The 13,509-nt window shown below is 51.8% G+C and overlaps 4 protein-coding genes across 4 annotated transcripts; 1 reads left to right on the forward strand and 3 right to left on the reverse strand.

Moving 5' to 3' along the window:
• Nucleotides 1-2,927: 2,927 nt before the first annotated feature.
• Nucleotides 2,928-3,655, forward strand: B0T26DRAFT_679563 (uncharacterized protein; the record flags this gene model as incomplete). The annotated part of the gene is made up of 3 exons (XM_060440368.1): nt 2,928-3,215; nt 3,264-3,375; nt 3,426-3,655. 3 exons carry the CDS (start codon nt 2,928-2,930, stop codon nt 3,653-3,655), a joined length of 630 nt encoding a protein of 209 aa, XP_060293572.1.
• An 81-nt stretch (nt 3,656-3,736) lies between these two features.
• Nucleotides 3,737-4,656, reverse strand: B0T26DRAFT_434769 (uncharacterized protein). Its single transcript, XM_060435001.1, has 3 exons — nt 4,298-4,656; nt 4,116-4,229; nt 3,737-4,032 (listed from the first exon to the last, which is right to left on the reverse strand). Exons 1-3 carry the CDS (start codon nt 4,575-4,577, stop codon nt 3,818-3,820), a joined length of 609 nt encoding a protein of 202 aa, XP_060293573.1. The 5' UTR covers nt 4,578-4,656; the 3' UTR covers nt 3,737-3,817.
• A 3,368-nt stretch (nt 4,657-8,024) lies between these two features.
• Nucleotides 8,025-9,535, reverse strand: B0T26DRAFT_724452 (uncharacterized protein; the record flags this gene model as incomplete). The annotated part of the gene is made up of 4 exons (XM_060442696.1): nt 8,025-8,375; nt 8,426-8,773; nt 8,810-9,430; nt 9,494-9,535. Coding segments are annotated over 4 exons (1,137 nt in total), but the record flags the coding sequence as incomplete, so codon positions are not given.
• B0T26DRAFT_434847 (uncharacterized protein) lies at nt 9,407-11,525 on the reverse strand. Its single transcript, XM_060435002.1, has 3 exons — nt 11,441-11,525; nt 11,079-11,389; nt 9,407-11,019 (listed from the first exon to the last, which is right to left on the reverse strand). Exons 2-3 carry the CDS (start codon nt 11,188-11,190, stop codon nt 9,719-9,721), a joined length of 1,413 nt encoding a protein of 470 aa, XP_060293575.1. The 5' UTR covers nt 11,191-11,389; nt 11,441-11,525; the 3' UTR covers nt 9,407-9,718.
• Nucleotides 11,526-13,509: the final 1,984 nt, after the last annotated feature.

Genomic DNA, 13,509 nt, shown 5'->3' on the forward strand with positions numbered 1-13,509 from the left:
TGTTCGTCTTCCATTTACTCTGCTGTGCAGCTTCCCTTACTGTCGTGAATTCTTAGCTTCATGTTATTCTGCACCTACGTACCTACCTTAGTTATGATAGTAATTGTCGATGCGTACAATAAGCTGCTTATTACTTTCCTCTCCTGAGTTCTGCCGTTGGCTCGTAGCCGACGACAGGTTGATTGGGATCAAAAACCTTTTGAGGTTTGTTGGTTTGCTGAGTTGCGAGCGGTGAGCCAGCTGCCAAGCTGCAAATCTGGATTTCCGAAACCGCCAACTTCCAAGCCGGGTCTCTATTAACCAGGCCGCCAGCCATCAGTCAACTTGGAGCCTGATTATAGAAATTTGCTTGTCGCCAACATCAGAGATCACTGCTTTCACTGATGCGAGGCCTAACGAGTTGGTGTTGCGCTTATTGCGAGAGTCTTGTCGAATTCCGCCGTGGACAACTTGAAATTGAGGGAAATCTTGCAATCAAATTGCGAAACCTCGTCCTCAAGACCATGTAGCAAGACGGTATGTTCAGTTACTGAATTCCGTCTCTTGTCAGAGAATGCTCGGTTATTCGCATATTACTCCCAAGGCATCTCAGCGGCAAAGCTAGGCACTTACCTCGCCTCACCCGAGTTGTACCCCAAACGAGTACCGACCCACCAGGCAGGATTAGCGCGGCCGCTTTGTACCAAGTCACCTGCTCGACACTGCCAGCCGATTTAAGGTGCTTAGGCCCTGATCTTCTCGCGAATACAATAGCGTATTCGCTACCAAGAGGGTACCTAAAGCGCCCTATTGCGTAGCGCTTACGCTAAGATGTACTGCATGAAGCCCTGATCAGTCTGACCATCCAGAAATGGAGTAGTTTGCCAAGCCAACAGAAACTCACCGCCTTTGTTGGGCTCCGCTGGAAAATGTGCTCGTTGTCGCCGTGTTCGCCCGGTTTTCGCAGCGAGATTGCTGCCAAAAACGGGAAAGCGTCCCGCGGAAAATCAGTCTCGACATATTTGTGCAGCGAATACTCGCGAACAGAATAGCGTATTCGCGAGAAGATCAGGGCCTTAATAGTCCAAAACTTGCTGGGGGCCTGGACCTCGGACCAATCGCGTCGGATCCCCGACAGTCGGTACTAATCCACCTCTCAAGCCACTTGTTGATGAACCCGACGTTAGCTTACTTTACGTCACTAAGACCCGTTATCACTGGCTTTGCTCGGGAACCTCTTGGGAGGCGGCATTCGCGCCGGTCTCAGCTTCCGCCTCCGCCGCCAGTTAGGTAACCATGATGCTCTTTTCGGCCCCCCATGCCGCCGCCGCCTCCACCCCTTCCTTGCTTTTAGGTTGTGATCCCGACGATGCCAACAGTAGTGAGGTTGCGCCGCCAACAAGCAAGACTGGAGCCTCGTTTCCGTCACAGACCCAATCATGGGCAATGTCAGCCCACATTGATATCCACTCTACAATACGCAGGTTTGTTGCTATTTTCAATCATGAAAATACGCGAGAGGCGAATAATTACGCGCGCCAAATCCTGCGAGATTTAGTTGTCTCGGATGACCACGGATTGATTAGGGACACTGCATAACTATGAGACCGCCTCTCCACCAAAACGATGCATTCTTGTGGCCCGTGGACACCTGGTGATTATCTGATGATGTGTGTAGCCCGAGATCAGCGCATCCAAATCACGGTTATTCCCGAGCCCGCATCCATGATCCATCCCCCAAAGCCGGGAGCCAACAGCGAACGAACGAACGAACGGGTAACCTGAAACCTATCAACACCCGACGAGCCCTGGTCCCAACCGCTCCCAAGAAAAAACAAAAAGACACAAAAAAGCAACCCACGACATTTACATGCCAGAGGTATTGTAGGTACTGTCCACACCAGCTGAGACCTGCCTCATGCTCAACCAGCAACACCTTCTACACAGTATATCTCATGGCTAGGGAGAAGACGGTGGACTGCGGCCATGTCCGGGAATACAGGCCTGCTCCAAGACATTCGCCGCAGTTTCATGCAGAGAATCGGGCCGTGGTTGGACCAGTCCAGTTCAGTCCAGTTCGGTCCAGTGTCCGCTCAAAGGACCATTACGTGCTAGCACAGATGGCAAAAAATACCGTACATAGGTACATACGTTGCTTAGCTCCCATCCTACAATTATGGACAAGGCTCCGTGTTAGTGGTTGGTCCGCCCAGTCTGGTGACAAAGACGACGTCACACCTCCATCCGCCTTCGAGTGTATGGCGAGGGAATGAGGTAGCGTGTGTTGCCCGCCCGCCCGCCGTCATAAAAGCAATCTCCCGTTTCGCTTTGCACTTGGTGAAGCCTCCCGCAACCTACCTTGAACCTCTGCTGCTCTGCTCTGCTCTCACCTTGCACCACCTGCCAAGCCATCTACATCTACTAGCCTACTAACAGACGAACTTCAACTTCAACTTCATCGTCTACCTACACAACCCTTGTGAGATCTGCACAAAACTCACCATGGAGACCATCAACAACATGGCGTCAGCTGCCGCCAACAGGATCTAGGGCACTCCTAAATCCAAGGAAGAGCCAATCTCGGGCCGCTCCGGCAACGTCGGCAAGGGCGAGCCTTATGACACCGATAACATTGGTTGTGGGTCATGTCCCTTTATACATCCCTTTATATAAACCACTCTACCCTCTTCACCAGCCGTGCCAGCTGACCCGACGACGCCATGTAGAGTAAAACACGCACTACTTGCTGCCAGACTAGCCTCCCTGCATCACACTAACCCCTGAATCCCCTGCCACCAGAGCACAAGGCGTACACCGACGACACTCCCAGCACGCCATTCAAAGAGACACCAGCCACCACCACGACAACAACAACAACAACAACATCAACAACATCAACCAGCAAGCTGCACTCCGAGCTCCCCACCTACGCCGCCGTGCAGTCTGAGATGCAGCCTAAGGACCTCAGCCCTAGCCCTAACCTGACGGCAGTCAAGGACTCGTCGACGACCGCTGGCGACAGTACCAAGGCGCAGAACGACGTACGCGACCCGGCGGACCCGGCCACGCACCACGACAAGGCCGCCGCCAGGGAGAACGTCGACGACACCACCGACGGGCTCGACGTCGGCGACAACCCGGACAAGCTGGACGGGCCCGGCCCGCGCCCGCTCGAGGAGGTCGCCAGAGACTACGGCGGCGACGCCGCCAAGGCTGCCCGGTCGGAGGACAGCAAAGTAGGAGGTTGAGCAACTGATGCGGACGAGAGCGAAGACGGCCCCCAGAGCACCAGCCACGGCGAGGGCACCGGCGAGCAGTACGTTAAGTCGTCCGGCCTCAAGGCCGACGGCGGCGACTTTGACGCGTCGGTTCCGGGCGCCGGCCGAGAGGCTGATCGTATGTTCCCCCCTTTCTTCTCCTTTCAGCCATCGACTAACGTTATCAAGGCCTCCTCGAAGAGAAAGACGTCCACAAAGACGGCCCCAACGGCAGCATCGTCCCCAACACCCACGACCACAGCGCTAGCACCGCCGCGCCGGCTGCCCACACCAATGGCTCGGCTGCCCACCCCAGCGGCGGCTCCCCCGCGTCGCCGATCAAAGAGAAGACTAGCCTCAAGACCAAGATCAAGGCTAAGCTGCACATGCGCTCTTCTTCGTCGACCACGGCGGAGTAGGATTTTCATTTGGGTTGGTATTAAATAGGGGTTTGTGTCTTTCGATTATGATTAGGTCTAGGTCATGAGCAACGGACGAGGAGTTTTTTTGTTTTTTGTCTCTGACATGACCCTGCGCTGTGTACTATTACTACTACTATTGCTATTTAAAAATAAAGGTGCTCACGTGAGACCGTCATCACGTCGTGTGGTTGTTCCTTTGTGGGTTGATGAAGCGGGATGATGAAAAATCCCGTTTTGTAGTATGTATAGACACCATGAATGCAATTGCCTGTTTATTAGACTAGATATCACCTGACATGATTCACAATATAGCGCAGCTTCACCCCTCCCCAAAACCGGTATTTCTTCCGCTCCCGCAACTACCGCTCTCAACTCTAGGAAGTCCAGAAATAAGTCGGTAAACATCTTTAACGGCATCACTTCTTGCTACCTTACTCAACATCCAGCCATAACCTACCCAAGCTCCTCGATCGAAACACCGCTATCAATATGGAGGACCTCGCCCGGACGTTCGAAGCAATTGATAACAAGTTCGCAAACCTGGAAACCAGCGTCGCAAACCTGGAAGCCAGTGTCGTAGGACTTGAAACGCAGGTTAGTCTACTTGGACTGTAGAAAACGTCTATTACTATACTGTATCTTTGTTCTTCTTCAACTCTTTGTATTTGGCGCATGAATTCGACATAATATCGTCATAGGCAGCCAAGAGAAGCTCAAGGTTGTTGGATTGTTCAAGTAGTTCGTCACGTATCCGTTCGCAAAAGTCGTATTTATTCTCATCGGATTCCAAGAGGCTGATTTGCTGACGAAGCTCCGCGACCCGCTGCGCGTCCTCGACGCTTAATTGAAGGCATATGTCCTGGTTAGAAACTGAGATTTTGTCGGCCGACAGCGTACGTCGGTTATTCGGTCTGGCCATGGCGAGGGCGATGCCCTTGTCGTCTCGGTGGTGGTGGTCATCTCGGTGATGGGGTTGTCGTCTTGGATTATCAGGATGGGAAGACCGAGTGGAAATTTCCACCCTCAGAGTGGGTCACTGGCGGGGTAGCTGAGGTAATCCATCACGTGTTCGTTGATTTAGATAAAAGAGGAAGGGAATGAATGCTCCGGAGCGAAAATCGGCTCAAAGTAGAGTATATTCAGGATAGAGTCAAATTTCCCCCTTCTCCTAGTTAATAGGAGCCATGCTGGGATCGGTGGTGGCCGTGGTTGACCTGACTGGGTGGAGATCTCCACCCCTCGAGTGGGTCTCTGTCTGAACGCCGGCAGAGAACCGCCACGTGACTTTCTACTTGTTTACTTGGGCCCCAGTCAACCGCAGAAACAAGAAGAGAAGAAAATCAAGAAGGAATAAGCTCCGTGATCATGTATCCCACAAGTGCAACTGCCCAAAAGTGTTACATGTTATTACTATAATTGATGGCGGCGGAAAAGGGGAGGTGGGCCAAGCAAGGAAACCCCCCGCCAGATTTCGTAATGCCACAACATTTGATCCACAACGCACATAAAGCAAAATATATATTTCAGCAACCGGACGGTAGCGGTGTTCATTGACTACTGATATAGTTGACTACCAGTGTTATGGCCGCGGTATTCTAGGTTGCCTGGATCTTGGCAGTAACGAGTCCCGAGTTGAGTATGCGCCGGGAGCCGGGAGCCCGGCTGACCCAAATAATACGGATAAACTGTTCTTATTTGGCCCACCTTGCCTGCCCACCTTGCCTGCCCACCTTGTCTGCCAATCTTGCCTGCCCACCTTGCCTACAGCTCATGGAGTCCTCCCAATTGCAAGTATGGCACGACAATGAGTGATTAGACGTGGCGACCCAACAAAGAAATCGCCCCACAACGAAATTGGCCCACGCCATGCCCACACCCACTCCACGGGCGCAAATTATCCATTTCTACACAAAATAACTAGCAAAAAAATACTCAATCCTCTTCTTCGGCCTGTCTATATTGTTCGAGCCCACGGGCGATTATTTCCCGGGCTTCTTCGACTGCATGTGGCTGGCTTTCTGCCCGGGCCGTTTTTTTCCGCTTTGGGGGTATTTGACTAGCTTTTTGTGCCTTGGCGATGTCCTCTATACGTGCAAATCGCTCATTTCCATCTTCATATACCCTCTTACGCGTGCGAGGCTTTGAAGCCTCTAATTCGGTTGTGAGATGCGTAATTTGTGCCTTCAAAGACGCGATCTCTGTATTCTTCAGATCCAGGGACCTCCCGACCTTAGTAAACAAGGCCCGCACACGCCGCTGAGCCGGACTGAGGGCATTCCGAATACTGTCCTGGTACTTCTTGATGTCCTGACTGCCGTGCGGTGTTTTGAAGAGCCTGTCATCGTCGTTCGGGGCCGTCGGCGGCGGTGTTGAAGGCCGGGCCGGGAGTGCCTCATTGTCCTTGACCGCCTCAGGGTCATCAAGTAAACAAGCCGGGTTGAAGGGCCAAATCCCGGTTTTACTGAAGCCCGACATGATGTTACGGGCACTCATGCCTTTACCCGAGGCATCTCTGTAGCAGTAAAGGAACCGAACCTTGTTGACAGGAGCTGACGATGTGAAGCTCGCGAGGGCCTTGGTATTTTCCCTAAAATAGGTCTTTAAAGGTGAAAAGACCGAGCGATCGAGAGGCCGAGACTTGTGCGATGTATGAGAAGGTAAATAGACGAACTGGACCTTATTTTGGAAGGCCGCTAACATGAATTTTTCGTTCATATGGCTCGAATGTTCGTCAAGGATCAGTATACGCCATTCGCCCGGCCTTTGGGGCTTTGTTTGGATCAGGTAGACCTCTTTGAGCCATTTCAGCGCAATACTGGCGTTGCTCCAGCCTGTAATTGAGTAATCGTACTTCCATTCCCGGAATTCCTTCGTCAGGTTGAAGTTATCAGGAAAGTGTTGTCCTTGAAGACTGGCCCCGGTAAATATGATCACGGGCTTCAAACGAACGCCCTCAGCAGTGCCGCATTCGATAACTGAAACCCAGGTTGTTGCATCAGAGCTTTTCACGTAGGTTCGGTTCGTCAGGGAGCTTCCTATGACCTTTCCGGCCCGGGTCTCGAGCTCCTGCATGCCGTGCTCATCCATGTTAGCGATGTTGGCCGGGATGACCTTTTTATCCTTGATTTGGAAGGCCAGGCGCTTGAAGAAAGCTTCATAAGCTTCACGAGTAGATCCGCAGACTTGAGAGGATTCCAACAAGGTTGAATTCTTCATCTTTACCGCCGGGTTGCGGCGTAGGAAGCGGTCCACATATCGCTCCCCAATGGTCTTTTTCGTGCCGGCCTCATTGAGTATAGCTTGAGCGAATCTCTGCACCTGACGACGGCTAGGAGCCCTGCCTGCAGCCTCCTCATTGAGGCACCAGTCGGCTAGGAAGCTTTCCTGCGCATTGGAGAGGTTTCTTTCGGCTTGTTTACTTTGTGCTCGATTTTCTGCCCCGTGGATGCGTTTGCAGAGGGTAGAAGGAGGGATCCCGAAGTCATGCGCGGCCTGCTTCTGCGATGCGCCCTGTTCAACTGCAAGTATTGCAGATTGAATTAGCTGCTCTCGACGGTTCGACATGATGTATTTTGAAGCTATTCGAGCCTGAATTGATGAAGTTGTGTTGTGTTGAAGTTGAAGGGCGGGAAATTAGATGACAGGGGCAGAGATTTCGTTGTGGGGCGATTTCTTTGTTGGGTCGCCACGTCTAAGTCCAAAGACGGTGTATGAGCGAGACCCCACCGCGGTTCTCAACGCCGTCGCTGATGCACTCTCTTTTGTATCAGATGCGTCCCTACAAAATCTTCTCACTTCAATCCGTCTTTACTCTGCTTTTCGCTGATCAATCTAGTCACCTCGAAAGATATGTCCTTACCGCCTTCCAGCAGTTGACAAAGCCTGCAAAACGGGCGCTCTAAAAAATACGCTCGAGCACAGGTTTTTTGAGACCGGAGAGCAAAATATTTTTGAGGTTGGGGGACATAGTTTCACAGCTGGAGGACGTGCTCTTACCGCACTCTTTGCTGTGTCAACCGATAAGAAGAGGCTGGTTCCCTTCCTAGAAGACTTCTCCGATAGTAAAATCGACCAATTAGTACACTACATTGGCACTATCCAAGGTAGCGAAGATTTCAACAACATTGTTTGGAAGCTTTACAGAGGTGATTTCGAAACATCGACAACAATATCGCTCAGTGTCCCTGGTAGAAAGTCCCGATGCCGTCAACCCTGTTCGAATACCAAGAGTGCTGAGGCTCCTACTGTTGGAATTTGTCAAGCAGAAGGGCCTCGAAGGTTCTAGATAGAGACTTCGCCACCCACTTCGCCACCACAATAGTAGTATAAGAAGGGGCTTTCTGGCACTGCTAGAAAGCTAGAGAGAAGAACACACATCTACAATCCATCACTTGAACCACCAGCTTTCGGCGTACAGTTACGCCCTGTTTATTCCAGTACCGGTACCCTGGTGAATCCAACACCTACCCATCAGCGCACCCAAACCCTGCGGTCGGAAAATCGTCACCAAAGGGGTCCTCCTTAGTACTAAAAGAATATACTCCCTACTCAGAGGAGGCTTGAGATGTTGCAGATAAACGAAGGGAAATATCTATAGCGACCAGCCAAGCTTTCGTTTCCTACTCGACATATTATGCATAGTCTCCTCACTGCTTAAACCAATACTCGCCATGGGTCCGTTTGTGTGTTGGACCTCGTCATCGATTTTTGGAAAACTCTAGCGTCTCTGTTAGCAATTGTTGTTTGCTGTCACTGTGTCGGACAAACCTTTCTGCAGGTCATAACCGGCTGCATCGAAATCCTAGCCTGCTTTTCCTCGGCACGCAATCGCTGTACCTCCACCTCGTAATAATCATGTACTCTTTGGAACCGTGCCATAGCGTCTGTACTAGCGTTTGTCGCGTCCTTCGCGAGGCGGCTAATTTTCAAGACGAGTTCTCTTGAAACTAGTGCTTTCTTGATTGCGTTGGACCGCTGGCGCAGTCTCGGGAGAAATGTGTAGAAGAACTGAGCTAGAGTTCTAGGAAGTTCGGAACATGGGACCGTTGATGGCAGACATGGAAGTTCAATCTCCACTGGTGGTGAGTTATTGAGATGTTTATCGACACAAGATTGCTGCCTTAGTAGTCAGAGTAAGAAATCTCGCCATACAGCTGGATCGACATGCGTAGGCTCGATGCTGAGACGCATCGCTTTATGGAAAGCTGCAGCAATGCTGAGTATACCGCAATCATCGGAGTTGGATTGAATCAACGGCGCAGTGATTGTAGTTTGCGGGCAGTCGTCGTCGTCCTTCCGGAGGATTTTCGAAAAGAATGCACTAGCTTGGTCCGATACGGCATCCTTGGTGGTCGAGTCATATTTGGAGTCGTAAACCAAAAGCCCTGTCCTGTCTTTATACACACCAAGGACCCAATGGTTTTGACGAATTAGCATGGGCAGCAGCAATACTTGGCTGTCAAGGAAGTTCGGTCTCGTATGCTGCTGTTTGGATTGGTGTGATAATGAATCGACGACCTGCACCCTGTCGTTGCTTACTTCCTTGATGAGGTAAAGAGCACCGTTGGCAATCTCATCCGTTAACCATATACCAGGCTGTAGTGTCGTGAGTGATTGCCACTGAATGTGAAACTTTGACTCATGGAGCTGCAAGACCGACGTTATCCTAGCCGAGGAGTCTGTCTCGGATGGTTTGTTAGGTTTGGTAAGATCTATAGTGCCACTAGTAGGAGTAGGTTTCGGAGTTTTTCGATTTGGGACGGATTCATTTCTCTATAGAAATTGGAAATCACATATGACAAATGAGATAACTATTGTGTATTTGCAGGGACATACCAGTAGAGTCTTCGCCATCATGAAGTCCGGGGCCCCTTTACCCTACTTACCCCGCCTACCCGGCTGAGCCCTTCATCTCTCAGGGATAGTGAAAGGGGGATGGATTCTCGATGCGGGTCTCTGAGATTTCGTCGGTCTGCTGTTCGCATTCACGCTGAAGGTAGACAAGTTACGTATGACGGAGAGATCAAGTAGTTCAACAATACAGCCTCTTCTAACTCCCTACTACCAAGTCCCTAACAGCCGAGGATCTATCACCATTGGAGCGATGCCCAAATGCCTTTGCCGGTCCTGGTCTGCTTGTTGCTCTGACGCCGCGCTAGCGAGCCTTCCTTTCTCCACCCCCCTCTTCCTCTTCCCCAGAACTCCCGCCTGCTCGGGAACCTTGGCCATCGTGTGTCCATCGCGTTTATGCACATCCGCGGCATGGTCCATCCAAGCTGCCCGGCTCTCGATTACAGCCATACATCCTTGTCTCCCACATTCGAAGCATGCGAAGGGCTCCAGAAAGATACTCCCATGATCTTTGTTGAAGTGTCGCGAGTGGCTGCTTCCTTCAAAGAACATGTTTTCACAGAAGAAGCAACGGTCGGACCTTTCTTTGGTGGGCTTTCGCTTGGTTGGTCTGACATCCTTCCTGTGTCGTGGCGGCTTCGGCGTGTACTTAATACCGTGGCACTTCTCCACATGGTTGCTCCACTGCTCTGCCCCTTCTACGTCGTGCATCTTTCCCTGACGGCCGCACTCGTCACACGGAAAGGGACGGTCGAAGGCACTTTTACTGAAATGGTGGTCCTGGTTGTACCTTGTCAAGCCGCCGCGGTAGGCAAAATGTTTCAGACAGAACAGGCATTGCCAGTCCTCGGTTTGTTTAGCGACGTCCTGCGTCTTATTATTCTCCAACGAGTTCATGATGGTCTCCACCTCAGTGCTCCGGTTTCCCAGGTACGCAAGAAGTAGCTGTGAAAAGACCCGGGCCCGCCGGTGTCCTCCTAGATCTTTCTCGCGAAGGAAGTGGCCAATACGTATAGCGACCTTGTCGGTATCCGCGGTCCGAGTTAGCGGCTTATATAGGTTTGCCGTTGGCGTGGATAAGTCGCTGGTTGATTGCCCAAGGGCCCTTCGTCTATCCGTCTCCTCGAAGTACTTCTTTCGCTTTCCCTGGACTATAAGCGTTATGAGTTCCCTTTTATGGGTTAAGTACGCATTAGAAGCCCGTTTCGAATCCCTATGGTCCGATCCTTGCTTTTCTCGTATTGCTTCGTACTCGTGCTTCAGCTGCTGAATACTAGAACGCTCTTCAAGGTTCTTCACCTCGTCAACAGTCGGGTATATCGGAGCATTCTCGTCCCTCTTCAAAGTCGCGTGCCGTAACATTGTATAGAGCTCGTCGTGTGTCCCTGCCGCTTCTGTGCCAAATATGATCGGCATTACTTCTTTGCGGAGTTGTTCGGGAAGGTAGAGTTTTTGGAAGATGCCCTCGGAGTTGCCCATGAAATGTGACCGTAACGCCGGCGTGAAGACTCCTAGAAGAACGCTTAATGTTAGGTAAATAGAATGTATTTTTTGCAAGAGGCTAACACACGGTCGAGTTTTGAACCAGCACCGACTCGGAGGGAATATGGTCGCTGATGCACTCGGTTGCCAGATACCAGCCATAGGCGATGCCATGTTTCCCAAAAGGTGTGGTAGTTCATCTCAAATATCTCACTATCCACAAAATCATGCCTCTAATGGAGCTCTAAACCGCAGGTGTATTCGAGCTTCGGACGGTGGAGAATCTCGTCGAGAGATTTGAAGGGGGTGTCAAAGGCACCGGCGGCGATGGCTTGGGTGGCGACGAGGCTGACAAGACAGAACATCTGGCAGGGAGCGAGGAAAATTCCAAAAGTTACGCTTTAAAGAGAATTAGTATGGTAAATATATCGAAGAAGTGAGTAATCATACCTTGCTTTCACAGTACCGGTCCCTTGCGCTCGGGCATCTGCCATTTGACGCTTCTCGTGGGTTACTGTGATGCGTGCCGCTAGTGTGTTCCGCGATTGGTTCTCTGGGTCCGGGACGACCAGAAGACGGGCATCCCTATATCGGAACTTCATCAACGAACCCGGTCGGAATCCGAGCCCTGCGAGGACTAGCGTCCAGTGGAGCGCGACACGGAAGTTAGGTTGACAAGGTACATCCTCAGCCCGCGTCCACAAGGTATCGAGGAGCATCAAAAGGTCCTCGGATGTTGTCTCGGCCTTCGCGAATGAAAGCTCCGACTCGCGCGCTAAGCCGAATTTGTCTGCGAGATCTGACCGGATCCACTAAACGTATTAGCACGGGGAGGCCCTCTTAAGTCGGGACTTCTCCTTACATTACTGATGTCAGCTACCGGGTTGTCTCTAGAATCGCCATCATCCCACCTCAACTTCCACAGCCCACGTTTGCTGGGGTCCTCGCGCCTCTTTTCTCTGAGGATCGTGTTGTCCGCCTCTGCAACCAAGTTCCTCCAATGCAATATTGCCGCCTTCGTCAAGGTAATCGTCTGGATATTCTGATATTCGTCGTCCCCATCCCCGAGGGCCGGGCGGGTTCTCCGCGATGACTCAACATAATCTCGAAAGTACGACTTTATTCTAGTCTTTTCGCGTTCCTGGTCGTTGCAAGGACCCAACCAAATCTGGTTAAAGTCCCCGCCCTTATAGTTGTCAATGAATCTAATACTTTATCGTTAACGAGAGCAAAATAATATGACCTGCGAGATTACTTACAGCCGCATCATTTACCATGCGCGAACCCGCTCTTTTTGCAGACGATCAGATACTTTCCGCTTGCTGACACCTGCGAGTACTTCATCGTCCTCGTCCCCTTTCCGTTGTCACTCTTCATGGTCGCGCGGCTTGATAGGTTTACTGAGAACAATGACGGGGCGTCGGGACATTTTGGCGCGACTCGGATGCTTTTTGCGAAATGTATGCGTCGCGAAATGGAAATGCACGCGTTGCGAAATGGAAATGCACGCGTTGCGAAATGTTTGCGACAGCGAGAGCTGCCAACAGGAGGGAGGCCTAACTCCCCTTAAATAGACTGCGCCGCCACCGCAACGGTGAAGCTGGCGAAACGGTCATCTTAACAGTGTGCCGCAAATTCAACGGTGTTTTCGTCTCCCCCACAGACAAACATATCTCTGATTGGATTGTTCAGGGCGGGGTCGAGAGGGCGGTGGGGTCGAGAGGGCGGCGGGGTCGAGAGGGCGGCGGGGTCGAGAGGGCGGCGGGGTCGAGAGGGCGGCGGGGTCGAGAGGGCTGCACTGTCGTTTGGGTCGCCTTGTTCCACAAGTCTTGCAACTGATTGCATGGCTGCAGTGTGCCGCGCCCTCAATTGGTGTGTCGTTTGAAAACGTCTTGCTGCTGGTGGCTGTGGCCGGCCATGGATAAGAGGACATAACAGGGCCCAGGATTCTTACAGTGTAGAAGACGATTGAGTTCTGCACCTGCCTCTAGGATCACCGTCCGTCGGTTCGTCCGTCGGTTCGTCTGTCGGTTCGTCCGTCATTGGATCACCAACCAAAATCGCGACACCAGCGGCCCAACACGGCCATCATGGCACGGCCTGTTCACCCCGACACACTCTTCCATCTCGAGCCTGAAGGTGATCTACAACAGCTGCGGTCCTCCGCCACCCGCGCAACGCTCCCTTCATATCCACATCTTCGACAGGCAATCCAGCTCTTGAGATCGGATACCATGTATGGTCGAGGCCCTGCGGCCGTCAGGTTCTCGCTAGGCTCGGAAGCGACACGGATCTGATTCTACCCGGCAGAAGCATCTCCAAGATACACGTCGCCTTCGAAATCCATCCTACCACTCACGCAATCCTCATCTCTGTCCGTACTATGAACAGAAATCCTGTCCGAGTCTTGCCTTGGGGCTTCAGACAGGATGGCGAATTCCGTCAGCTCGTTCTGCTCCCCGGCACCCAGTACAGTATCATCGTTGGAGACCCAAACTACGCTCGACCCTTCCGTTTTA

The sequence above is a fragment of the Lasiosphaeria miniovina genome (assembly GCF_030549165.1).
Source record: "Lasiosphaeria miniovina strain SMH2392-1A chromosome Unknown B0T26scaffold_6, whole genome shotgun sequence".
NCBI lineage: Eukaryota > Fungi > Ascomycota > Sordariomycetes > Sordariales > Lasiosphaeriaceae > Lasiosphaeria > Lasiosphaeria miniovina.

Excerpts from the sequence above, each read along its gene's own strand:
- B0T26DRAFT_434769 (XM_060435001.1), bottom strand. The coding sequence starts at position 4,577 with ATGGCCAGACCGAATAACCGACGTACGCTGTCGGCCGACAAAATCTCA. Across the intron at positions 4,230-4,297 it reads AGAGTTGAAGAAGAACAAAG|TGGCTTCCAGGTTTGCGACG; the intron begins ATACAGTATAGT and ends GTCCTACGACAC. Across the intron at positions 4,033-4,115 it reads GTTTCGATCGAGGAGCTTGG|AGTTGAGAGCGGTAGTTGCG; the intron begins GTAGGTTATGGC and ends TGGACTTCCTAG.
- B0T26DRAFT_434847 (XM_060435002.1), bottom strand. The coding sequence starts at position 11,190 with ATGAACTACCACACCTTTTGGGAAACATGGCATCGCCTATGGCTGGTA. Across the intron at positions 11,020-11,078 it reads TGCTGGTTCAAAACTCGACC|GAGTCTTCACGCCGGCGTTA; the intron begins GTGTGTTAGCCT and ends GCGTTCTTCTAG.